General features: G+C 44.4%; 1 protein-coding gene across 5 annotated transcripts in view; it reads right to left on the minus strand.

Annotated features, from left to right (window-relative positions):
• The window catches only part of OTUD7A (OTU deubiquitinase 7A), a 389,075-nt gene that overhangs the window by 50,737 nt on the left and 312,113 nt on the right, over positions 1–26,225 (minus strand). For 4 of the 5 annotated variants that reach the window (XM_086364069.1, XM_086364070.1, XM_086364072.1 and 1 more), the window contains one exon: positions 22,077–22,295. In XM_086364069.1, the coding sequence (XP_086220195.1) occupies positions 22,077–22,295 (219 nt within the window). Of the gene's footprint in view, positions 1–2,516; positions 2,673–22,076; positions 22,296–26,225 lie in introns of those variants that run through there. The other variant, XM_086364074.1, reaches the window with a different exon arrangement.

Genomic DNA, 26,225 nt, shown 5'->3' on the forward strand with positions numbered 1-26,225 from the left:
AGTCCCATAGGAGAGAAGAAATAGGGTAAAGCTGAAAAAAGTATCCAAAGAAATAACTACTGAAAACTTCCCAAATTTTGTAAAACAAACAAGCAGAAAACAAACAAACAAAACCTATAAATGTATGAATTCAAGAAGCGAGGAAACATATATCTTCAGTACTTGTATGCTAAAAACTAGAAAATGCTGATAAAAGAAATCAAGGAAGATCTAAGTAATTGGAAAGAAAAGTGAAAATGAAGTCGCTCAGTTGTGTCCGACTCTTTGTGATCCCGTGGACTGTAGCCTACCAGGCTCCTCCGTCTATGGGATTCTCCAGGCAAGAATACTGATGTGGGTTGCCATTTCCTTCTCCAAGGAATCTTCCCAATCCAGGGATCAAACCCAGGTCTCCCGCATTGCAGGCAGACACTTTAACCTCTGAGCCACCAGGGAAGCCCAAACAATGGGAGATACATACTATATTCACAATTGGAAACCTCTCAACACAGTAAAGATGTGAATTCTCTCTAAATTGATGCATAGATTAAATGAAATTTCATAATCTATGCAAGGTGTTTTGAAGAAAGGCAATTATTACCAACTTAGAATTCTATACCTCAGATAAATAGAAATAAACAATTTATCACCATCCGATCTACAGTAAGGAATACTAAAGACAGATCTCCAGAGAGAAGGAAAATGATTTGATGGAAGGAGGGTATACAAAAAAAAAAAAAAAGGGTATTGCATATATTGGTAAATATTGGCTGTTCAAAGCAATACTAGTAATGGCTTTTTTGGGTTAAATTATATGTAGAACTAAAAACACACGACAGCAGAAAGAGGTAAAAGTGCTAACTTAAGATAAATTCTAATAGCTCAAAAATGCATGTTGTAAACTATAGGGTAACCACACAAAGACTGATAAGAAATGTATAACTAACAAGATATTAGAGGGGAAAACAAAATGATAAATATCTTTAAATAATTCAAAATAGTACGAGAGAAAAAAAGAAATATGACAATAAAAAACAAACACCATGATAACAGATTTAAACCAAAAGAGCATTTATATTAAAAGTGATTGGACTAAATATTCCAATTAAATTTGCTGTTGTTGCTGCTGTTTAGTCCCTAAGTTATATCTGACTTTTTGAGACTCTATGGACTATAGCTCCTCCCTCCATGGGATTTCCCAGGCAAGAATACGGGACTGGCTTGCCATTTCCTTCTCCAGGGGACCTTCCCGACCCAGGGATCGAACCTGTGTCTCCTGCATTGGCAGATGGATTCTTTATCACTGAGCCACCAGGGAAGCCCAATTTCAATTAAAAGACACCATAAAAAAATACATTATCAGCCTGCTTTCAAAACCAACTAAAGGATGTTTATAAAAGAAACTATAAATATGATGATATAGAAATTTGACAGTAAGTAGGCTGAAAAAGATACATCATTCAAAAACAAGCAAAAGTAAAGCTGGCAAACTTTGATACTGGATGAAATAAACATTATTAAGGCATAAGATAAAGAGGGATATTTCATTGTATAGTAAGGTCAGATATTTATTATGCCTGAATGATTTCAAATTCTTTGAAATTTATTGATACAATCCTTATGGCCCACCATGTGGTCAATTTGGAAAATTTCTTACTTGAAAATAATATATATTTATTCTGCAATTGGTAGGTGCCATGTGGTATGTATGTAAATTGGGTTAACTTCTTTATTTATCTTCATCTAATCCCTACTGATTTTTTTTGAATATTTATTGTATAATTTATCAAGAGAATTCTAGTAAAATTTCCAATTTTGATTTTAGATGTGTCTGTTTCTCTTTTGAGTCTGTCAAGTTTTGCTTTACATGTATTTTAGGATAAATCTCAGGTGTATACCACATTTTTGTGTGTGTTAGTTTATCAACTGTGTCTGACTCTTTGCAACTACATGGACTGTAGCCCACTAGGCTCCTCTGTTCATGCAGTTCTCCAGGCAAGAATACTAGAGTGGTTAGCTATTCCCTTTTGCAGGGGATCTTCCTGATCCAGGGATCAAACCCTGGCCTCCTACATTGCAGGCAGATTCTTTACCATCCGAGCTACCAGGGAAGCCCATAACATATTTAGTAGTCATATTTTCAATTGACTTGTGTGTTGGGGGTTAGGGTTCTGAACAGTGAAACAAATCCACTATGTGCACAGTATCTCCCATCCCTGCTTCTGCATCACCTACGGGGGTTGGAGGGCAAGGGAAATTCACATAAACATGGAGTTCATGCTGCCTGATGACAGAATGATAAAGTCTTCTGCCTCTGACCCAGAAATCTAATATCTTCTTCCAGCATTCATGAACCTATGTTGGGCTGACTAACCAGCTTGCAGAATAGGATCTTCACAGTTCTGAACAGTTTTTAAAGATGGAGACAGGATTCCAACAGAGACTGGGCTTTCTCAAAGAGATAGGACACGGGGTCAGGAAGCTAGGTTAGGAGGTAGAAAAAGATAGTCCCAGGATTCTGTGGGGAACTCTCTTACCAGGTGATGGGCAAAGGGCCAGTGAGTAAGGGCCCAACTCTCTTATCTATTAACAGTTGTTTGGAGGTGAAGCAGTAAGAGTAGGGCTGAATGGGGCTGATGCTCACTCCCCTCCTGTCTGATTCCAAGGAGCCCCCAAATTGATATAAGGTTTCTGATGGACCAGATCATGGGAAATTCATTTGACTTAATTGTAAAAGAACTCAGAAATGAAAGTAACCGCACCTGGCTCTCTCCCTCTGCACCTGCTGGCCCCTCCCTACCTCTCTTCCCCAACATCAGCTGCTTTCATGAAAGGGTGGGCGGCTGTGACCGGCGCACTAAAGCGCGGCCGGGAGGACCTATCCCACACCCGAGGCCAGGGGCGCCGGCCGGGAGGAGCAACCCCACGTCCAAGGAGCGGTGGCTGCGTGGGCGCAGGAGGGCCTAAAGGAGCTATCCCACGTTGAAGGTCAGGAAGGGCGGCAGTGAGGAGATACTCCTCCTCCAAGGTAAGGAGCAACGGCTGCGCTTTGCTGGAGCAGCCGTGAAGAGATACACCACGCCCAAGGTAAGAGAAACCCAAGTAAGACGGTAGGTGTTGCAAGAGGGCATCAGAGGGCAGACACACTGAAACCATATGCACAGCAAACTAGTCAATCTAATCACACTAGGACCACAGCCTTGTCTAACTCAATGAAACTAAGCCATGCCTGTGGGGCAACCCAAGACGGGCGGGTCATGGTGGAGAGATCTGACAGAATGTGGTCCACTGGAGAAGGGAATGGCAAACCACTTCAGTATTCTGGCTTTGAGATCCCCATGAACAGTATGAAAAGGCAAAATGATAGGATACTGAAAGAGGAACTCCCCAGGTCAGTAGGTGCCCAGTATGCTACTAGAGATCAGTGGAGAAATAACTCCAGAAAGAATGAAGGGATGGAGCCAAAGCAAAAACAATACCCAGCTGTGGATGTGACTGGTGATAGAAGCAAGGTCCGATGCTGTAAAGAGCAATATTGCATAGGAACCTGGAATGTCAGGTCCATGAATCAAGGCAAATTGGAAGTGGTCAAGCAAGAGATGGCAAGAGTGAATGGCGACATTCTAGGAATCAGCGAACTGAAATGGACTGGAATGGGTGAATTTAACTCAGATGACCATTATATCTACTACTACAGGCAGGAATCCCTCAGAAGAAATGGAGTAGCCATCATGGTCAACAAAAGAGTCTGAAATGCAGTACTTGGATGCAATCTCAAAAAACGACAGAATGATCTCTGTTCGTTTCCAAGGCAAACCATTCAATATCACAGTAATCCAAGTCTATGCCCCAACCAGTAATGCTGAAGAAGCTGAAGTTGAACGGTTCTATGAAGACCTACAAGACCTTTTAGAACTAACACCCAAAAAAGATGTCCTTTTGATTATAGGGGACTGGAATGCAAAAGTAGGAAGTCAAGAAATACCTGGAGTACCAGGCAAATTTGGTCTTGGAGTATGGAATGAAGCAGGGCAAAGGCTAATAGAGTTTTGCCAAGAAAATGCACTGGTCATAGCAAACACCCTCTTCCAACAACACAAGAGAAGACTCTACACATGGACATTACCAGATGGTCAACACCGAAATCAGGTTGATTATATTCTTTGCAGCCAAAGATGGAGAAGCTCTATACAGTCAGCAAAAACAAGACCAGGAGCTGACTGTGGCTCAGATCATGAACTCATTATTACCAAATTCAGACTTAAATTGAAGAAAGTAGGGAAAACCACTAGACCATTCAGGTATGACCTAAATCAAATCCCTTATGATTATACAGTGGAAGTGAGAAATAGATTTAAGGACCTAGATCTGATAGATAGAGTGCCTGATGAACTATGGAATGAGGTTCGTGACACTGTACAGGAGACAGGGATCAAGACCATCCCCATGGAAAAGAAATGCAAAAAAGCAAAATGGCTGTCTGGGAAGGCCTTACAAATAGCTGTGAAAAGAAGAGAAGCGAAAAGCAAAGCAGAAAAGGAAAGATATAAGCATCTGAATGCAGAGTTCCAAAGAATAGCAAGAAGATATAAGAAAGCCTTCCTCAGCAATCAATGCAAAGAAATAGAGGAAAACAACAGAATGGGAAAGACTAGAGATCACTTCAACAAAACTAGAGATACCAAGGGAACATTTTATGCAAAGATGGGCTCGATAAAGGACAGGAATTATACGGACCTAACAGAAGCAGAATATATCAAGAAGAGGTGGCAAGAATACACAGAAAAACTGTACAAAAAAGATCTTCACAACCCAGATAATCACGATGGTGTGATCACTGACCTAGAGCCAGACATCCTGGAATGTGAAGTCAAGTGGGCCTTAGAAAGCATCACTACAAACTAAGCTAGTGGAGGTGATGGAATTCCAGTTGAACTATTTCAAATCCTGAAAGATGATGCTGTGAAAGTGCTACACTCAATATGCCGGCAAATTTGGAAAACTCAGCAGTGGCCACAGGACTGGAAAAGGTCAGTTTTCATTCTAATCCCAAAGAAAGGCAACACCAAAGAATGCTCAAACTACCGAACAATTGCACTCATCTCACATGCTAGTAAAGTAATGCTCAAAATTCTCCAAGCCAGGCTTCAGCAATATGTGAACTGTGAAATTTCTGATGTTTTCAAGCTGGTTTTAGAAAAGGCAGAGGAACCAGAGATCAAATTGCCAACATCTGCTGGATCATGGAAAAAGCAAGAGAGTTCCAGAAAAACATCTATTTCTGCTTTGTTGACTGTGCCAAAGCCTTTGACTGTGTGGATCACAATAAACTGTGGGAAATTCTGAAAGAGATGGGCATACCAGACCACCTGACCTGCCTCTTGAGAAATCTGTATGCAGGTCAGGAAGCAACAGTTAGAACTGGACATGGAACAGACTGGTTCCAAATAGGAAAAGGAGTACGTCAAGGCTGTATATTGTCGCCCTGCTTATTTAACTTATATGCAGAGTACATCATGAGAAATGCTGGACTGGAAGAAACACAGGCTGGAATCAAGATTGCCAGGGAGAACTATCAATAACCTCAGATACGCAGATGACACCACCCTTATGGCAGAAAGTGAAGAGGAACTAAAAAGCCTCTTGATGAAAGTGAAAGAGGAGAGTGAAAAAGTTGGCTTAAAGCTCAACATTCAGAAAACAAAGATCATGGTATCTGGTCCCATCACTTCATGGGAAATAGATGGGGAAACAGTGAAAACAGTGTCAGACTTTATTTTTTTGGGCTCCAAAATCACTGCAGATGGTGACTGCAGCCATGAAATTAAAAGATGCTTACTCCTTGGAAGGAAAGTTATGACCAACCTAGATAGCATATTGAAAAGCAGAGACACTATTTTGCCAACAAAGGTCCTCTAGTCAAGGCTATGGTTTTTCCTGTGGTCATGTATGGATGTGAGAGTTGGACTGTGAAGAAGGCTGAGTGCCGAAGAATTGATGCTTTTGAACTGTGGTGTTGGAGAAGACTCTTGAGAGTCCCTTGGACTGCAAGGAGATCCAACCAGTCCATTCTGAAGGAGATCAGCCCTGGGATTTCTTTGGAAGGAATGATGCAAAAGCTGAAGCTCCAGTACTTTGGCCACCTCATGTGAAGAGCTGACTCACTGGAAAAGACTCTGATGCTGGGAGGGATTGGGGGCAGCAGGAGAAGGGGTCGACAGAGGATAAGATGGCTGGATGGCATCACTGACTCGATGGACGTGAGTCTGAGTGAACTCCGGGAGTTGGTGATGGACAGGGAGGCCTGGCGTGGTGCGATTCATGGGGTCGCAAAGAGTCGGACACGACTGAGCGACTGAACTGAACTGAATAGGGATGAGGCCCAGGTCTCTCTGCCCCAGAGCGGGGACCACAGGTCACATGCACTTGTCCAAGTGAGCTGGGGCACCTTATGGAGGAGAGGCACTCACACTTTTATGGTTCTGTTGGAGAAAGGTCCAAAGTTACCATCCTACCCAGACACAAGGGGAAGTGGCCTCTGAGCTCAACTGACAGGAGTTGGGTATGTTCACAGTGGGGAATGGAAGCTCGTGGAATTCTGTGTGCAGTGCCCCTGGGTCCAATCCAGTGCAGACTTGTTGCTGCTTCTGAACTTGAACGTACAATAGGAATTAAGTTCACATGCATGGATGTCCCATCCCATAAATGCCAAAGGGGATTATTTTGATCAGAAGAGCCGCAAGTCGAGAAGGGTGAATGGGGAAAATGCTCCTGCCATTTACTCCTGGTGAGTAAGTCAGGGTTGCACAGGAGGCCTACTACTCATGGGGTCCGAGCTTTCACCTTGTAGACGACAACTGCTGACTTGCACATCAGAAGTCAGCCTTGGGGCCTGGACTCTGTCATATCATACCTCAGCCATCTGGGTGGCTGAAAAGTCCCAACAAAATTTAAGAGCCTCCTTGTGAAGTCAAGTTTCTTGGGATGCTGTTGGGGATTTGCAATTATCAATCTCTCTGGTGGTCAAGGAAAACTGCAGTCTCTTAGCCATCACAATCCACTGCAAAAGAGGGCTCCTATTTAGGTTCTGAGTTGGAGATGCATATATGCCTCACCTGGGCATTCTAATTGGTCCTTTATGACCTCCAACTTGCACACCAGCTTCCCATTCATGGAGCCAGCCCATCAGGCTAAGTTGGAAGTGGCCTAGCAAACTCTAGTACGTTTGCTACTTTGGGGCCCTACAGTCCCAGTGTCCCTTTGAGTTCCAAGAGTCTGTGATCAGTGCTTTTGCTGACTGGAACCTCTGGCAGGGGGAGGTGGCATCCAGGCAACAGGTATCCCTTTCGGACTTGTCACCCCCATGACATGACTGCCATGTTCACCCCATTGGCAAAGTCAAAACTGGATACCTCCCCCATGGAAGCCTGGTGATCCTGGCCTGATATTCCTTTTCTGGGGTGGTCACCTCAGCCTCAGCACAAAACAAGGTAGAATGGCCCCATGAGGATCACTCATCAGTGAAAGGGGAAGTCGCTCAGTCGTGTCCGACTCTTTGCAACCCCATGGACTACACAGTCCATGGAATTCTCCAGGCCAGAATACTGCCTTTCCTTTCTCCAGGGAATCTTCCCAACCCAGGGATTGAACCCAGGTCTCCCACATTGCAGGCAGATACTTTATCAGCTGAGCCAAAAGGGAAGCCCAAGAATACTGGAGTGGGTAGCCTATCCCTTCTCCAGTGGATCTTTCCAACCCAGGAATTGAACCAGGGTCTCCTGCAGGTGGATTTTTTTTACCAATGGAGATATCAGGGAAGCCCAAAACACTGCACAGAAAGACATCTATGGCTTTAGAGCATTTACAACATTATAGCATACTGCCAAAGAAGATATAGTGATATAAACTTCCATTTCATGAAGCCAGAAGAAAGAACAGCACATCTAACCCAAATGAAAAGGACAGAAGGAATAAAAATTAAGAGTAGAGGTTAATGAAACAGGAAATAAATGTACCAAGGAAAAGCCAATGGAGACCAAGAAAGGTTCCTTGAATAGGTTAATAAGATTCACATGTCCCTAGCAACATTATTAATGAAAACCAAAGGAAATTTCAAAGTATCAACACTGGAAATGAAAAAGGGACCATTAGGACTTCCCTGGTGGCCCAGTGGCTAAGACTTGTGCTCCCAGTGTAGGGGGGGGTGGGTTCAACCCTGGTCCAGGAAGTAGATACCACGAGCCATGGCTAAGGGTTCATACGCCACAACTAAAAGATCTCGCATGTGGCAGTGAAGACTGAAGGTGCTGGGTGCCACAGCTGAGAAACGGTGCAGTCAAATAAATAAATACATGTTTTTTAAAAAAGAAAAAAACGGCCATCATCACAGATCCTATTGACATTAAAAAAAAACTATGAGCTAACATAAACATCTGAGAATTTAGATAAAACAGCAAATTCTTCAAAGCCATTTCAAAATGACATAAGAAGAAAAAGAGATTCTGAATAGTTCAAAATGTCTTAAAAGAAATCAAGTCTGTAATTTTAAAACACACACACAGCCACATGATCATGTGGTTTCAGAGTGAATTTTTCCAATCATTTAAAAAAGTTATAACATCAATCTTGTAGAAACTCCTCCACAGAATAGAAACAGAGGATAGACTTTACAACTCTTTTTATGAGGTTAAACTAATATTCATATTAAAAGCTAATGTGAACATTACAGGAAACAAAAGAATATTTCTCATGAACATAGATGTCAAAATCCTAATCAAAACACTAGCAAATCAAATTCAGTGATACACAGAAGCAATGATACCATAACTAAATGAGGTTTGAGGTTTACTCCAGGAATGTACGAGTGGGTAACCATTTGAAAATCAATCAATATAACCCACCAATGTACAGAGAAAAAGAGGAAAATCACATGATCACTTTAAAGGATAAGAAAAAGCATTCGATAACTTTCAACATCATTTACGAAAGATAAAAACTTAGCAAACTGGGAATGGAAGGTAACTACCTTAATCTCATATGTATTATAGTATCTACAAAAATGCTACAGCTAATATCATATTTACTGGTGAAATAGTACATTTCCCTCTGAGATTGGAAATTAGTCGAGGATATCTGCTATTAACTCTCCAATTCAAAAATTTCCTGGAAGACCTATACAATGTAGTAAGACAAAAAGAACCTACCCCCACTCCAATTGGAAAGGAAAAAATAAAACTATCATTCTTTGTTTTTTATAGATCATGGACCTAGAAAGTCCAAAAACTTCTATAAGCTACTAGAGTTTATTAATAAATTTAGAAAGGTTCTAGAATACAAGATTAATAAATAACAATAAAGTGTATTTCTATATCTCAGCTGTTGCTGGCACTTTAAGAGCATTTCTTTACAATGTAACAAAATACATAAAATGCATAGAGATAATCTAATGAATAATGTTCAAGACCCTTACTTTGAAAATTAAAAAATATTTGTGAAAGAGTTAAGGAACATGTCATGTTCATTGATTAGGAAATTTAATATTGCGAAGATATAAATTTCTCTCACTTGGTCTATAGATTTATATGGAATTAACATAGATTTCATATTAAATATATAATTATTCTATATAGCATATATACACATTAATTTATGTAGAAATGTAAAGGCTGAGAATAGCAAAGACAAATCATAAGAAGAAAAACAAAGCTGGAGGACTTATACCCCATGATATGACTTATAAAACGATGGTCATCTTGTATTAAGGACAGATGCACTAAAGGAACAAAACAGAGTCCAAATCAGACCCTCACATATACAATCACCTGCTTTATCTCAAATGTTACCTTGCAGTACAGCAGATAAAAATGGTTTCAATAACGGTACCAGGGTAGGTATGTAAACATATGGGAAAATGGACTTTTACCACGTGTAAAAGTCATTTTTCAGGTGGGTTGTAGATTTGTGAAAGAAAGAGTTTTTATCTTCAGAAACCTGGGGTAGGCAATGATTTCTTAAACCAAAATAGAAGTTCTGAAAAAAGAGGAAAAAAAGGTAAATTGAACTACTTTAGCATTGGATCATCTGTTCATTAAAGTGTATCAGTCAGTAAAAGGACAGCCCATAGAGTGGGTGAGGGTATTTGTAATACACATCTGATAAAGGACTTATATTCATAATATATAAGGAATTCCCACAAATCAAACAAGAAGATGAAGGTTAAAAACGGGCAAAAAACCTGAAAAGGCATCCAGTGAAAGAGGATAACCAATGGACAGTAACATGAAAAGATATTCAACTTCATTAGCCATCAGAAAATAAAAATTAAAGCCACCATGGGACATACATCCAACACAGTGAGTAAAACGGGAGGACAAAAAATACAGAACATCCAGGACTCTCAACAGTGCAAGAGTCAGTCGGTACATCCATTTCAGAAAAGTATTTGGAAAACTATTATCAAGCTGAACATATGTAAATCCTATAACCCAGCAATACTGTAGTAGGGAAGAGGCTCTGTATTTTAAGTTAATCACTAAAGGGATGTTACCTATAAACTTAAATTACACATAATGGCCCATCTCCAGAAACCCTGCCTCCCAGGTAATGAGCATTAAGCTAAAACACCTTTATTTAGCTAACAGGAAATATTTTGACCTGGCCCGTCTATGAATGACTGCAGAGAGGAAGAAATTAACATATCCCCTCTGGAAGCCGATGGGAACCAGGAAGTGTTTGACTTTACTCCCTCCCCTTTTTCGTGTAAAAGGAACTTGAATTCTAACTCAGGCAAGATGGTTCTTCGGGACACAAGTTCACCACCTTCTCAGTTTGCTGGCTTTCCAAATAAAGTCCTTATTCCTGGTAAAACAACTCAACTCTCAGTTTATTAGTCTGTTGTGCTGTGAGCAGAACGAGCTTGGATTCCATAACAATACCACTCCTAGGTATGCATCTTCAAAAACATATTCCTGTGTTTATTGAAAACACGTACAAGTGTTCAGTTGCTCAGTTCAGTTCAGTTGCTCAGTCGTGTCTGACTCTTTGCGACCCCATGGACTGCATCACACCAGACTTCCCTGTCCATCACCAGCTCCTGGAGTTTATGCAAACTCATGTCCACTGAGTTGGTGATGACATCCAGCCATCTCATCCTCTGTTGTCCCCTTCTTCTTCCGCCTTCAATCTTTCCCAGCATCAGAGTCTTTTAAAATGAATCAGTTCTTTGCATCAGGTGGCCAAAGTATTGGAGTTTCAGCTTCAGCACCAGTCCTTCCAATGAATATTCAGGACTGATTTCCTTTAGGATGGACTGGTTGGATCTCTTTGCTGTCCAAGGGACTCTCAGGAGTTTTCTCCAACACCACAGTTCAAAAGCATCAATTCTTCAGCATTCAGCTTTCTTTATAGTCGAACTCTCACATCCATACATGACTATTGGAAAAACCATAGCTTTGACTAGGCGAGGCTTTGTGGGCTAAGTAATGTCTCTGCTTTTTAATATGCTGTCTACGTTGGTCATAACTTTTCTTCCAAGGAGCAAGAATCTTAAAATTTCATGGCCACAGTCACCGTCTACAGTGATTTTGGGGCCCCCCAAAATAAAGTCTGTCACTGTTTCCATTGTTTCCCCATCTATTTGCTATGAAGTGATGGGACTGGATGCCATGATCTTAGTTTTCTGAATGTTGAGCTTTAAGCCAACTTTTTCACTCTCCTCTTTCACTTTCATCAAGAGGCTGTTTAGTTCTTCCTTGCTTTCTGCCATAAGGGTGGTGTCATCTGCATATCTGAGGTTATTGATATTTCTCCCCGAAATCTTGATTCCAGTTTGTGCTTTATCCAGTCCAACATTTCTCATGATGTACTCTGCATGTAAGTTAAATAAGCAGGGTGATAATATATATAGCCTTGACATTACTCCTTTCCCAATGTGGGACCAGTCTATAGTTCCATGTCCAGTTCTAACTGTTGCTTCTTGACCTGCATACAGATTTCTCAGGAGACAGGTCAGGTGGTTTGGTATTCCCATCTCTTAAAGAATTTTCCACAGTTTGTTGTGATCCACATAGTCAAAGGCTTTGGCATGGTCAATAAAGCAGAAGTAGATGCTTTTCTGGAACTCTCTTGCTTTTTCAATGATCCAGCAGATGTTGGCAATTTGATCTTTGGTTCCTCAGACTTTTCTAAATCCAGCTTCAATGTCTGGAAGTTCATGGTTCACATACTGTTGAACCCTGGCTTGGAGAATTTTGAGCATTACTTTGCTAGCATGTGAGATGAGTGCAATTGTGCAGTAGTTTAAACATTCTTTGGCATTGCCTTTCTTTGGGATTGGAATGAAAACTGACCTTTTCCAGTCCTGTGGCCACTGCTGAGTTTTCCAAATTTGCTGGCATATTGAGTGCAGCACTTTCACAACATCATCTTTTAGGATTTGAAATAGTTCAACTGGAATTCCATCACGTCCACTAGCTTTGTTCGTAGTGATGCTTCCTAAGGCCCACTTGACTTCGTATTCCAGGATGTCTGGCTCTAGGTGAGTGATCACACATCGTGATTATCTGGGTTGAGAAGATCTTTTCTATATATATAGTTTTTCTGTGTATTCTTGCCACCTCTTCTTAATATCTTCTGCTTCTGTTAGGTCTGTACCATTTCTGTCCTTTATTGTGCCCATCTTTGCATGAAAAGTCCCTTGGTATCTCTAATTTTCTTGAAGAGATCTCTAGTCTTTCTTATTTTATTGTTTTCCTCTATTTCTTTGCATTGATCACTGAGGAAGGCTTTCTTATCTCTCCTTGCTATTTTTTGGAACTCTGCATTCAAATGGGTATATCTTTCCTTTTCTCCTTTGCTTTTTGCTTCTCTTCTCATAGCTATTTGTAAGGCCTCCTCAGACAACCATTTTGCCTCTTTGCATTTGTTTTTCTTGGGGATTGTCTTGATCACTGCCTCCTGTACAATGTCATGAATTTCTGTCCATAGTTCTTCAGTCACTCTATCAGATCTATTCCTTGAATCTATTTGTCACTTCCACTGTATAAACATAAGGGATTTGATTTAGGTCATACCTGAATGGTCTAGTGGTTTTCCCAGTTTCTTCAATTTCAGTCTGAATTTAGCAATAAGGAGTTCATGATCTGAGCCACAGTCAGCTCCTGGTCTTGGTTTTGCTGACTGTATAGAGGTTCTCCATCTTTGGCTGCAAAGAATATAATCAACCTGATTTCGGTATTGACCATCTGGTGATGTCCATGTGTAGAGTCTTCTCTTGTGTTGTTGGAAGAGGGTGTTTGCTATGACCAGTGCATTTTCTTGGCAAAACTCTATTAGCCTTTGCCCTGCTTCATTCTGTACTCCAAGGCCAAATTTGCCTGGTACTCCAGGTATTTCTTGACTTGCTACTTTTGCATTCCAGGCCCTATAATGAAAAGGACATCTTTTTTGGGTGTTAGTTCTAAAAGGTCTTGTAGGTCTTCATAGAACTGTTCAACTTCAGCTTCTTCAGCATTACTAGTCAGGGCATAGCCTTGGATTACTGTGATATTGAATGGTTTGCCTTGGAAACGAACAGAGATCATTCTGTCGTTTTTTGAGAATGCATCCAAGTACTGCATTTTGGACTCTTTTGTTGACTATGATGGCTACTACATTTTTTTCTAAGGGATTCTTGCCCACAGTAGTAGATATAATGGTCATCTGAGTTAAATTCATCCATTCCAGTCCATTTTAGTTCACTGATTCCTAAAATGTGGATGTTCACTCTTGCCATTTCCTGTTTGACCACTTCCAATTTGCCTTGATTCATGGACCTAACACTCCAGGTTCCTATGCAATATTGCTCTTTATAGCATCAGACCTTGCTTCCATCACCAGTCGCATCCACAACTGGGGGTTGTTTTTGCCTTGGCTCCATCTCTTCATTCTTTCTGGAGTTATTTCTCCACTGATCTCTAGTAGCATACTGGGCACCTACTGACCTGCGGAGTTCATCTTTCAGTGTCCTATCTTTTTGACTTTTTATATTGTTCATGGGGTTCTCAAGGCAAGAATACTGAAGTAGTTTGCCATTCCCTTCTCCAGTGGACCATGTTTTGTCAGAACTCTCCACCACAACCTGTCTGTCTTGGGTGGCCCTATATGGCATGGCTGATAGTTTCACTGAGTTAAACAAGGCTATGGTCCATTTGAACAGATTGGTTAGTTGTCTGTGATTGTGGTTTTCAGTCTCTCTGCAAGGCGATGGCACCCCACTCCAGTACTCTTGCCTGGAAAATCCCATGGACGGAGGAGCCCAGTAGGCTACAGTCCACGGGGCCGCTAAGAGTCGGACACCACTGAGAGACTTCACTTTCACTTTTCACTTTCATGCATTGGAGAAGGAAATAGCAACCCACTCCAGTGTCCTTGCCTGGAGAATCCCAGGGACAGAGGAGCCTGGTGGGCTTCCGTCTATGGGGTTGCACAGAGTCGGACACGACTGGCGCGACTTAGCAGTAGCAGCAGCAGCCCTCTGATGGAGAAGGATAAGAGGCTTATGGAACCTTCCTGACGGGAGAGACTGACTGAGGAGGAAACTGGGTCTTTTTTTTGATGGGCGGGGCCATGCTCAGTAAATCTTTAATCCAATTTTCTGTTGAAATGTGGGGCTGTGTTCCCTCCTCGTTATTTGACCTGAGGCCAAACTATGGTGGATGTAATGAAGATAATGATAAAGATAATGGGGACCTCCTCCAAAAGGTCCCATGCACACACTGCTACACTCAGTACCCCCAACCCTGCAGCAGGCCACCACTGACCCACACCTCCACCGAGACTCCAGGACACTCATGAGCAAGTCTGGGTCAGTCTCTTGTGGGGTCATTGTTCCTTTCTCCTGGGTCCTGGTGCAGACAAGGTTCTGTTTGTGCCCTCCAAGAGTCTGTCCCCAGTCCTATGTAAGTTCTGGCGGCTCTATGGTGGGGTTAATGGTTGACCTCCTCCAGGAGGGTTTATGCCATACCCAGGTCTCCTGCACCCAGAGCCCCTGCCCCTGTGGCAGGCCCCTGCTGACCCATACCTCCACAGGAGACACTCAAACACAGTACTGTCTCTGTCTCCATGGGGTCTTTGGGTCCTGGTGCACACAAGGTTTGTTTGAGCCCTCTGAGTGTCTCTGGCGGATATGGGATTTGATTCTAAACTCAATTTCGCCACTCCTACCATCTTGCTGGGGTTTATCTTTTGCCCTTGGACATGGGGTATCTCCTCAAAGTTGCTCCAGGGCTGCAAAGTCACCGCTCCAGTGCCAAGCAGCTGCAGCTCATACTGCATACTTTACATACCCAAAAGTCTGAAATAACCCAACTGTTATGGATTGCATGTTTGTGTTCCCCCTTCATATGCTGAAGCTCTAACCCTGGCATGGCTATGTTTGGAGATGGGACTTCTAAGGAAGTAATTAAGGTTAAATGAGATCAGTAGAAAGTGAAGTCGTGTCCAACTCTTTGTGACCCAGTGGACTGTAGCCCACCAGGCTCCTCCGTCCATGGGATTCTCCAGGCAAGAATACTGGAGTGGGTTACCATTTCCTTCTCCAGGGGATCTTCCCAATCCAGGGATTGAACCCAGGTTTCCCGCATTGCAGGCAGACGCTTTAACCTCTGAGCCACCAGGGAAGCCAGTAGGGTGGGGCCCTAATCTGACAGGAACAATGTCCTTGCAAGAGACACCACAGAGCTCATTCTGCCTCCTCCTCTCCCCTGAAGGTCTTTTACAGGAAAGACCACATGAAGACAACAAAAAGATTTAAATCAATTTAAGTTCAACTTAACTTCTGATTTAAGTTGGGTCCCAGAGGTAAAGACTCTTAACCAGTTGAAAGCATTCCTGAGGCTGTGAGCCAGCTGTGACCATCCTGGAAGATCACCCAGCTATGGTAAATGCCAGTACCTTACAGCTTCTGGAGAACCAAAAATGGCCCAGTGCTATTCTAATGTCTCCAGCTGTATCCAGAACGGGATGCCCAAGATTAAGGGTTCTTCGCAGGAGCAATAGGATTGAGAATATGGCTCACAGTTTCTACTCCAAGCTCTGACAGCGTGATCATTCACGTCTCCCCACACAATGACTTCATTTAAGAACAGGCCAAAAAACCACGGGAACTAGTACTGTGAATGTTAAGAAACAAAAATGAAATCTTGAGCTCCTACAAAGAAGAAAATCAGATGAACATCACCAATATAAGGCTGTGGTGTTACATATGGGTGAGGGGCTATTAGTCACTTATTCTGCCTTTTCTAAGTAACTTTTTTGGGCTTTGTAACAGATGGTTGTTGTCGTTTAGTCTTGAAGCTGTGTTTGATGCTTTTGCTACCCCATGGATTATAGGCCACCAGGCTTCTTTGTCCATGGGATTTCCCAGGCAAGAACACTGGAATGGGTTGCTATTTCTTTCTCCAGGGGATCTTCCTGACCCAGGTATCAAACCTGAGTCTCCTGCATTGCAGGTAGATTCTTTACCACTGAGCCACTGGAGAAGCCCACAACAGATGGTTCAGTTCAGTTCAGTTCAGTCGCTCAGTCGCGTTCAACTCTTCACAACCCCATGGACCACAGCACACCAGGCCTCCTTGTCCATCACCAACTCCCGGAGTATACTCAAACTCATGTCCATTGAGTCAGTGATGCCATCCAACCATCTCATCCTGTTATCCCCTTCTCCTCCTGCCTTCAATCTTTCCCAGCATCAGGGTCTTTTCAGATGAGTCAGCTCTTTCCATCAGGTGGCCAAAGTACTGGAGTTTCAGCTTCAAGATCAGTCCTTCCAATGAACACCCACGACTGATATCCTTTAGAATGGACTGGTTGGATCTCCTTGCAGTCCAAGGGACTCTCAAGAGTCTTCTCCAACACCACAGTTCAAAAGCATCAAGTCTTCGGTGCTCAGCCTTCTTTATAGTTCAACTCTCACATCCATACATGACTACTGGAAAAACCATAGCCTTGACGAGACGGGCTTTTGTTGGCAAAGTAATGTCTCTGCTTTTTAACATGCACTCTAGGTTGGTCATAACTTTCCTTCTAAGGAGTAAGTGTCTTTTAATTTTATGGTCACAGTCACCATCTGCAGTGATTTTGGAACCCCGCAAAATAAAGTCAGCCACTGTTTCCACCGTTTCCCCATCTATTTGCCATGAAGTGATGGGACCAGATGCCATGATCTTAGTTTTTTGACTGTTGAGCTTTAAGCCAACTTTTTCACTCTCCTCTTTCACTTTCATCAAGAGGCTCTTTAGTTCATCTTCACTTTCTGCCATAAGGGTGGTGTCATCTGCATATCTGAGGTTATTGATATTTCTCCCAGCAATCTTGATTCCAGCTTGTGCTTCCTCCAGCCCAGTGTTTCTCATGATGTACTCTGCATGTAAGTTACAGTGGAAGTGAGAAATAGATTTAAGGGACTAGATCTGATAGACAGAGTGCCTGATGAACAGATGGTTACCAGAGTTGAAAATAAGATGTCATTTTGCTTGTCACCCACGAAAACACTTGGATGAAAAAAAGCATAACGAGACAATTTCTATGAGAAAGGCGAGTTCATTCTTGCCCTGTGATCCTCTTTAATATCGCGGCCTTTCTGCAGGCACCACATACCCCTAGGGCCATTGAATCACTTTCTCAGGGCATCATTGTGCTCTGCAAATGCTTCTGAGATTTCCTCCAAGGGGACTGTGAGGATTCATTCCTGTTCTGTCTCCGTTATGTTTCACCCATGCTCCAGACTTCCTCATCCAGCTGGTACCCAACAGTGCACAGGGCTGTTAGGGGCATGGTGGGAGGTCCCTACGATGAGTGAATCCCCTCCCTTGGATTTCATCCCACACTAACTCCCACATCTGCTTCTTTAGCTCAGACTGCTCCTGAACTCCAGACTCACATGTTCAACCAGATGCCAACTTTCCAAGTCTCAATAGGATTTGAGACTTTGCTTCTACATCACCGCCAACCCCTCTTCCAGGGGTCTGTGTCTCCACATGGCACCACCATCTACCCACCATCAAGCAGGCTCATGCTTGACTCTTCTTTTTCTGCTACTGCCCCATCCAATCCATCAGTGAGACCTGTAGGACCTTCCTCAAAACAGATCCTGGTTCACATCTAGCTATTTCCTACCACCTCCACTGCTACCCCCAAGGCTCTGGGCTATCTGCTGCTCTTCCTGCTCCACTTTCCTCTGCAGAGTCCACTCTCAAAAGAACAGCCAGGACATGTCAGTGTGAATACAAACATGTCAACACCCCTTCTTAAAGCCCTCCTGGGGCTGCACAACCTCCCTACAGTTAATCCTGAGGCTCAGGCGTGCTTCCTGGCCCCCGGCTGCCATTTTATCACCTTCCTTTCCAACCCCTCTAGCGTTCATTCCATCTGCTCCCATATTCCACCTTCCTTAATGAGCCAAGGCTTTGAGTGTGTCCCATGGCTCATTCCTCCTTGCCCTCAAGAACCCTCTCTTGGGCACCCTCCCTTCACCTCGGAGTGCCTACCGCATGGTCTTGTGCCATACTGATGGTCTGCCTTATCATCTTTCTTCCCCACTAGAACCTCATCTCCATGAGGGCAACAACTTCACCTGCGTGGTTCATAATGATGGGATTTCCAGCACCTGGACGGGGTGTCTGTGGGACTGCAATTCAGGCTTGCTGTGGGTGCAGTTTTGGCAGCTGTCTTATCTCCTACATTAAGATGGAAGGAAGTGAGGCTCCAGCTGACCTGGCAGGGCTGGGCTGAGTCACGAGGCCTTCAAAAACCTGCACATGTTAGAACTTCTCCGTCAGATTCACTCCAATCCCATCCTCCTCCTGTGGAGACAGACTCAACACCACAGCTCAGAGACGTCCCCACTTTTCCTGACATCTAGACCTCAGCGTCCTGTGTGTGCAGTCACTGTGTGCAGTGACGCAGGCATGTCTCTGCCTTCGGACTCACATACTTGCTGAAGCATCATGCCATCTCATCCCATTCAGGGGCGTCCAAAAGGGGCAGGGGCGCCAGACGTTACTTTCCAAACCGAGAGACTCATGATCTCTGAGTCTTCTTAAGGGTGAACTCAGTAGGATAACCCGGTTGAGAGACGAATACTTTATTGAATTCTCAGGCTAAATGAAGAACGTGAGGCATCTCCTTTCCTCTCTCAGGGGGTCAGTGGCTTTATGTCCTGAAGACCTGGCCCTCCTGTCGTCCCCTCCTATCATGGGGCTGGAGTGGGTCATGTCTTCCGGGATTTTAAGGCCTGCAGAGAATGGCACTCCCTCTCCTGTGGGTTCTGCGGGAGGTGAAGCTTCGCCACTCGAAACAGAGGCTCCTCAAACAGGTGGGGCTGCCTGCATGCCTTGCGGAGCTGGGGGGCCACTCTGGATGCCTGCTCTGTGCTGGGCTTGGAGGGAATGGAGCTGGAGTATGGGTCTGGATCACATGAGCCCCCAGGGAGGGAGAAAAGTCCCCCACCCTGAGGCCCTGAGACAGAGTTTATATTTCCTTCCAAACACGACTTGTATTAAGTCTTGAACAAGCAGATTTTTTTCACTAAAATTTTTTTGAGATCTGTATTTCCATCTCCCATAAACCCAGTAAATTATACTGCTTATCAATGGTTGGTTCACAGTGATCTGAACACTAAATTATTGGACAAGGGAACTGACGCGCTACATGTGGCCATGTCAAGCAGCTTTCTCCCCACTGTTCCTCAGCGGAGCTCTGTCTGCCCTATGGAGAGTGACAGCAGGGCCCGAGGGACGAAGCCGAGGCTGTCTCCCAGCTTCCCAGCTCCTCACCCAGCTGAGGTGGGGGGCTGGGCGGGACTCCTGGGCCTCAGCCAGATTCCCACCAGGATCCAGGCACAGAAAAGGCCTGAAGGATGATCAGTCTACGGCTTAAAGAGAAGTACAGAGAAGCCGATGGATGGTAGGCAGGGGGGCAGAGAGGAATGCACATTTGTTCTACCCTCCACTATTTTCTAGTCCTCATCTCCCTGTTCTCGGCAGAACCCTGATGTTCAGACTCTCCCTGCCTGGGATCGTGGTCCTGAAGGCTGGGGCACTGGCCAGCCTCCAAAGGCCTCCTTCAGCACTGATGGGGTGCTGTCTGCAGCCCCTGAAAATCAAGAGTGAGTCACAGAACACACACGCCATATGCTTTGCTGGCTGCTTCCATGACACCAACAAGGGTGTTGGTAGGTTGACACCAACAGATTAATGGGAGAACAAACAACTCCCCAAGAGCCATTTGAAGGAGCAGAGGCTCAAGGTTTTTACAGGCAGGAGAGGCTGAAGAGAAAGGTGAAAGGAGGCATCCAAGTGCACCCAGGTCAGAGGAAAACCCAAAATGCAAAACAAGCCAGTGACTCGTCATCAGAGAGTGAACATTTGCAAAGAGTCAAGCAGTGCCCCTTTAAAAATGCTGGGTTGGAAGGTAAAATGTAAGTAAAAATTAATATGTGATCCATGGCAAAAAAATAACAGAAAAGACCTTCCAAAAGAGCAAAAGCTCTTGCTGAGCATGATAAGGCTGGAGGAGAAGGCTGGTATGGTGGACTCCATGCCCTTTACCGGGACTGGGGCTTTAAATGAGGCAGCAATTATCAGTGCTACTGACCATGCTCGAGGCTGAACTTTGTCAAGCACTTGGCTACCATAGCCTTCAAGAGAAATTAGTTCATGAATTTTTTTCCTTTGTAACTTATATCAATTTTCCCTTCCCTGTGACTAGTGAATATTAGGTTTAAACTACCACATAGAGGCATCGTTGAAATAGCCAGCCTCTAGAGAGAGGGCTTTAGTGTTAGTTGTTCAGTGGTGTCCGACTCTTTGCGACCGCATGGACTAGCCTTATGTAGATTGTCGCCTTCTAGGCTCCTCTGTCCATGGAATTCTCCAGGCAAGAATACTGGAGAGGGTTGCCATTTCCTCTTCCAGAGGACCTTCCCCACTCAGGGATTGAACTCAGGTCTCTGGCACTGTGGGCATATTCTTTACCATCTGAGCTACTGTGGCTAATCCAGAGAGAAGACCTGGAGGTAAGACAGAACCAGAAGTGGCAGCTGGTCTCTGAGCTGCTTTTGGCAGCTGTGCAGCAGTGGAGAAAAGAGTCACAACATCAGATCCAACACAGTTATCGGGAATGTGGATCCTGTTATTAAGCCAAATACCCCGAGGGTGAGGCTTCCAAGTCCTGGGCTGAGACCTGGCTGCCAGCCTGCCCAGCACAAGTAAGGCCCCACTCACCACCAGCCCCTCTTCATCTTTGGGGATTTAGTGGCCCTATGGAGGATGCACAGGGGCCTGAGAAGGGCATAGGATCCTCTACACGCATGTCTGAGAAGCCCCAAACATGTGACTATGCAAAGATTTATAGTGCAAATGATCATGAGTGAGACAGAGGCTGCCTGTCTCACAAAGAACCAAGGTCTGTTTCAGAATTTGTTTGGAACTAGTTAGTTTATTATTAGAAACTCCAAAGAAGACAAGTTTGGTTTACTCCCTAAATCTTGTCCTCATCGGGATGTCAGAGAAACAGTAAGGAGAGCAGGAAACCAAAGTCAGGCTGTATGCTTCCTTAACCTGGAGCTGGGGGTGCAGGTGTGGGTGGGGGAGGGCAGGAACAGTTCCACAGGGCACCGTGCTGTCTAATGCTCAACCTCACCAGGCCGGCATCCATCCTTTTCAGGTCTTTGCAGAGGGGAAAACTGAGGCCGAGAGAGGCCATGAACTTGTCTGTGTCCACAGGAAGTGCCAGGATCTCCTATTTTTCTCCAAGCATAGGGTCTTTCATTCAGGACCCAATTGGGCCATTGCAGTTGGATGGGAAAGGAGAGAAGTTAGGGCAAAACAGCTTGGGGTTCTTTTTGGGGGGACCTGACCTGGCCAGGCTGGATTAGGAACAAAGAGAACTCTCAGGAGATCTGAGCACCACGTGCTCCTCACCCCACACCAGTGGCTCCAGGCAGAGCTGGGCAGGGCCTGCAGGCACCCAAGTCGACAGAGGGTGGAGCTGGACCGCACATCCCTCTTGCCCCCGCCCCCTCCTCCCGACCAGGGGGGCCTGAATGGGGGGGAACTCACCTGCCTGCTCCAGGGCCACCATGGTCGCCTGTTCGATCAAGTCTCGTTCCACGAAGCTCCGGAAGTCCTCGCTGTACACACTCAGGTCCGGAAGCTGGAACGTGTAGATGGGCATCTCCAGCGGGAACTGCTCGCTGCTGCACTCGCTCGCCACGTGGGACCGCGCCAAGGACACGATGGCTGAGCTGGCGTGGGAGATCCCCCTCGAAAGCCGCTTCTCTGCGTGGGGGAAAGTGAGGGGGGTTGAGTGAGGGGGGCTCTATGGGCGTGCACACTAGCCCACATGACACATCCCACATGTGTGCACAGGAGCACATAGGATGCATATGCACATGTAAACACACATGGCACACTCATGCAGCACACATGGACACACACACATGTACACACTTGCCACACACGCAGAGGCACACCCATGGACACCTGCACACCCATTACCTCTCCCTCCCCAGCCTTGCTGGCCTCCTTCATGCTGGGTTAACATCACCACCACCTGGCACATGGCCCTTAGTCAGGAAACCACTTAGAAGGAGACAAAGGGCAAGTCCACCACACAAATGTTCCTCAGCGTCCGTAAAGATCAGCAGCCTCGCTTCCTGGGTCTGAAGTTACATGGAACTCAGTTCAGCAGAGCTCTCGAGGCATGACATTCTACACAGGGGGCTTCCTTTGCTTTTATGCTTTTGCATTTTTAAAGTGAGAAGCAATCCATTGGGCTTCCTCCACAGTGGCTTGGATTTTAAGATAGGTCACCTCCATTACAGTTACTCTTATAAACACACCCTGCAGGAAGATTCCCAGGACACAAATATTAAGCCATTGCCTGCCTCTATTCTGTCTGGATTTTCTGTTGTCATGGCAATCTTAAAAATTTTTATTTTGCCTAAGCTTTCCAGCAAGGGATGAGAAATGCACTGTAGAATTTCTCTAAAACACAACCGTTACTTTATTAGGAAGTCAATCATCTGATTTAAATGCCACCATCAAGAAGTCATATTTTAAAAAACATGCTTATTTTTTAAAGCTCTGTGCTTAATAGCTAAAGAATTCTTAAATGTGTGATATTAGGAATAAGTTTTCAGTTTTACAATCAATATTTGTAATGATGAAGAATTCTTTTAATAAGGGACTGCTGCTGCTGCTGCTAAGTCACTTCAGTAGTGTCCGACTCTGTGCGACCCCATAGACAGCAGCCCACCAGGCTCCCCCGTCCCTGGGATTCTCCAGGCAAGAACACTGGAGTGGGTTGCCATTTCCTTCTCCAATGCATGAAAGTGAAAAGTGAACGTGAAGTCTCTGAGTCATGTCCGACTCTTCGCGAGCCCATGGACTGCAGCCTACCAGGATCCTCCGCCCATGGGATTTTCCATGCAAGAGTACTGGAGTGGGGTGCCATTGCCTTCTCCGTTAACAAGGGACTAGTCCTCTTTTAATTTTACCCAGAAAACAAAATTCAGACTGGCATTTCAATGAATATTTTCTAATCTTTTCTACCTGTGGTAGACTCATTAGTTCCTGTGGCCACTTAAGTTGAATGGACTCCCACTCACATTAGCCTACTCATCGGTCAGCTTCTGTGCTCTGCTGATGTCTCTCTGAGCCGTGCTTCTGCCCCTGCTGTGCTGGCAGGAAGCCCATGCCCATGCCTTCATCAAGAAGGGAAGCTCTGTTCCCCCACAAGCAAGAGTAGTTGACAGCACTGCCATTGAAGTAATTTTGCTAAAGCAGATGAAAAACAAGAGGCCTTTGACCTGGTATAAGTTAATTTTAAGCTCAAATTTAATTCTCAGAGGCCTCATATATTTCCATGATAAGTCTCAGAGACAGAGTATTTCAAAACAGATAGTTCTGATTCACCTTCAATTTCATTCTGAGATGAATTCAAGACGATTAAAGTATGTTGTATTTTGAAGAAGGACAAGAAGAGAGATCAGACCACACAGGCCATGAGGAAGAGGAGCCAGGGAGCACATGGGCCAGTTGGTTGTCCTGTCCCCCAGGTCAGGGGCAGAGGAGACCCCATGCCTCTCTGCCCCTCACAGACCTTGCTGAGGACACATTTCTTGCCACGAGCTACCTTTCTGGAATCTGGGAAAAGAGGAACTGCCCCATCCTTCAGGACCCAACAGTTTGCTTGAACACCCAAGGTAACATGAACCCACATTGCTCTCAGCAGAGGCAAGGTGCTGGGCAAGGTCATCCACACGTCTTCATGGCTTATCAATCAGCATCTATTGCCAACTGATGAGGACCTTGGAGACGCTGTGACTCATAGTATAAATTGATGCTATTAAGCCACTCCAAATATTAATATTTGGAATCTGAGGGGAAAAGTCCTTTTGAACTAAAAGTGAATTACGTTAAAGATCACATAACAAGAAACAGATGCTCCGAATTCTAACTCCTTCCAACCACCACCTCCATGAATGCACATACATAATCACACAGACACACACACACACTCACACGCACATACACTCACAAATGGATTCTTTAAACATGAATTCAGCAATTCTTCTTTTGGAAGTATAAATAAAATAAAACAGGAATTACCATGTTCAAAGTTATGCCCCAGAGAAATACAGAGAGATTAAAAAAAATATGGAGGGAATATACAGAATTTTCTGACCCTTGACAAAGCCAGCCCAAGCACTTATGATTTAGTATAGTATAAGGGACTATCTTCAATATCCTGTGATGAACCACAGAGGAAAAGAATGTAAAAAGAATATATACAAATGTATAACTGAATTACTTTGCTGTATAGCAGAAATTAACACATTATGAATCAGCTGTATTTCAATAAAAATAAATTAAATAATGAAATTAAAAAACCCACACTAACAAAAAGCTATCTATGATTTAGGTCAGGGGATGTGTATTAAGTCTGTTTTCTTATTTTCTGTATTCTGGAGGCTCTGGCCTCTGGGGCCTCTCTGAATGGGGAGAGAATTTCCCTACGGAATTATCCAATTCTTAGATACTTAGATTCTTAGGACTCACCCAGGACAAACCAACTCAGAGCCCATACTGTGGATCACCTCCTCCATCTGGCTCACACCTGCAGGCCATGCCACTGCCCTAGTTACCCCTGGGCCAGGTGCCAGACAACAAGAGATGGCCCCTATGCCCGCCAAGAGCTGCTGAAGTTACTCACGCCAGCCAATCCTAAGTCTGTTTACCCTGCCTTGTCTTTCCCACTGGAACACAATGCAGGCTGCTGCCCTTGTTCTCCTCCATCCCTTCTGCCTTCTGACCAACCCTGGTGCTTCACCGTGTGACCCCACAGGGTGTGCCATGCCTCCTGTGTCCAGGAAACCGTGAGTATAAGAACCTCTTCTTCTAGGACAGTCGTGTCCCTGTCTGTGTGTCTCATCATATCTGATTAAAACAAGTCCTGGGTACATTTTAAAGCAGGTAGACAAAAATCTTCCCGACCCAGGGATCGAACTTGGGTCTCCTGCACGGCAGGCGGACTCTACCGTCTGCGCCACCAGGGAAGCCAACTTTTCTAAATCTGGAATCTGGGAAAAGAGGAACTGCCCCATCCTTCAAGACCCAACAGTTTGCTTGAACACCCAAGGTAACATGAACCCACATTGTGGTGATGGTATTTTAGGCTTTGTGGGCCATACAATTCGCAGTCACAACTACTCAATTCCGTCTTTGCAGCATGAAAGCAGCCATAGACAGTGAATAAACAATGGGTTCCAATAAAACTTTACTGAAAAAACAGGCAGTGGCCAGATGTGGTTCATGAGTTACTGCTGTTGATTTAGAATGTGGAGGGCTTGGTCTTCCATTTTAGGGGACTGTGATTTCAGGGAGAATTCAATTAAAGGATATATATAGATCTAATTCAGAAACTACAATTTACACTTGTTAAAAATATAGGGCATCCTTGGTGGTCCAGTGGTTAAGAAGCCACCTTGCAATGCAGGAGATGCTGGTTTGATCCCTGGTTTGGGAGGATTCCACACGCTTCAGGCCAGCTAAGCTTGTGTGCCATGACTAGTGAGCCCACAACTACTGAAGCCCACATGCCCTGGAGCCTGTGCTCTGCAACAAGAGAAGCTACCACAGTGAGAAGCCTGCTCGCCACAGCCAGAGAAAGCCCACTCAGCAATGAAGACCCAGCACATCCAAAAT

This window comes from Bos grunniens, chromosome 21 (genome assembly GCF_055505025.1).
Source record: "Bos grunniens cultivar Pamir isolate PY7600 chromosome 21, Bosgru_T2T1.0, whole genome shotgun sequence".
NCBI lineage: Eukaryota > Metazoa > Chordata > Mammalia > Artiodactyla > Bovidae > Bos > Bos grunniens.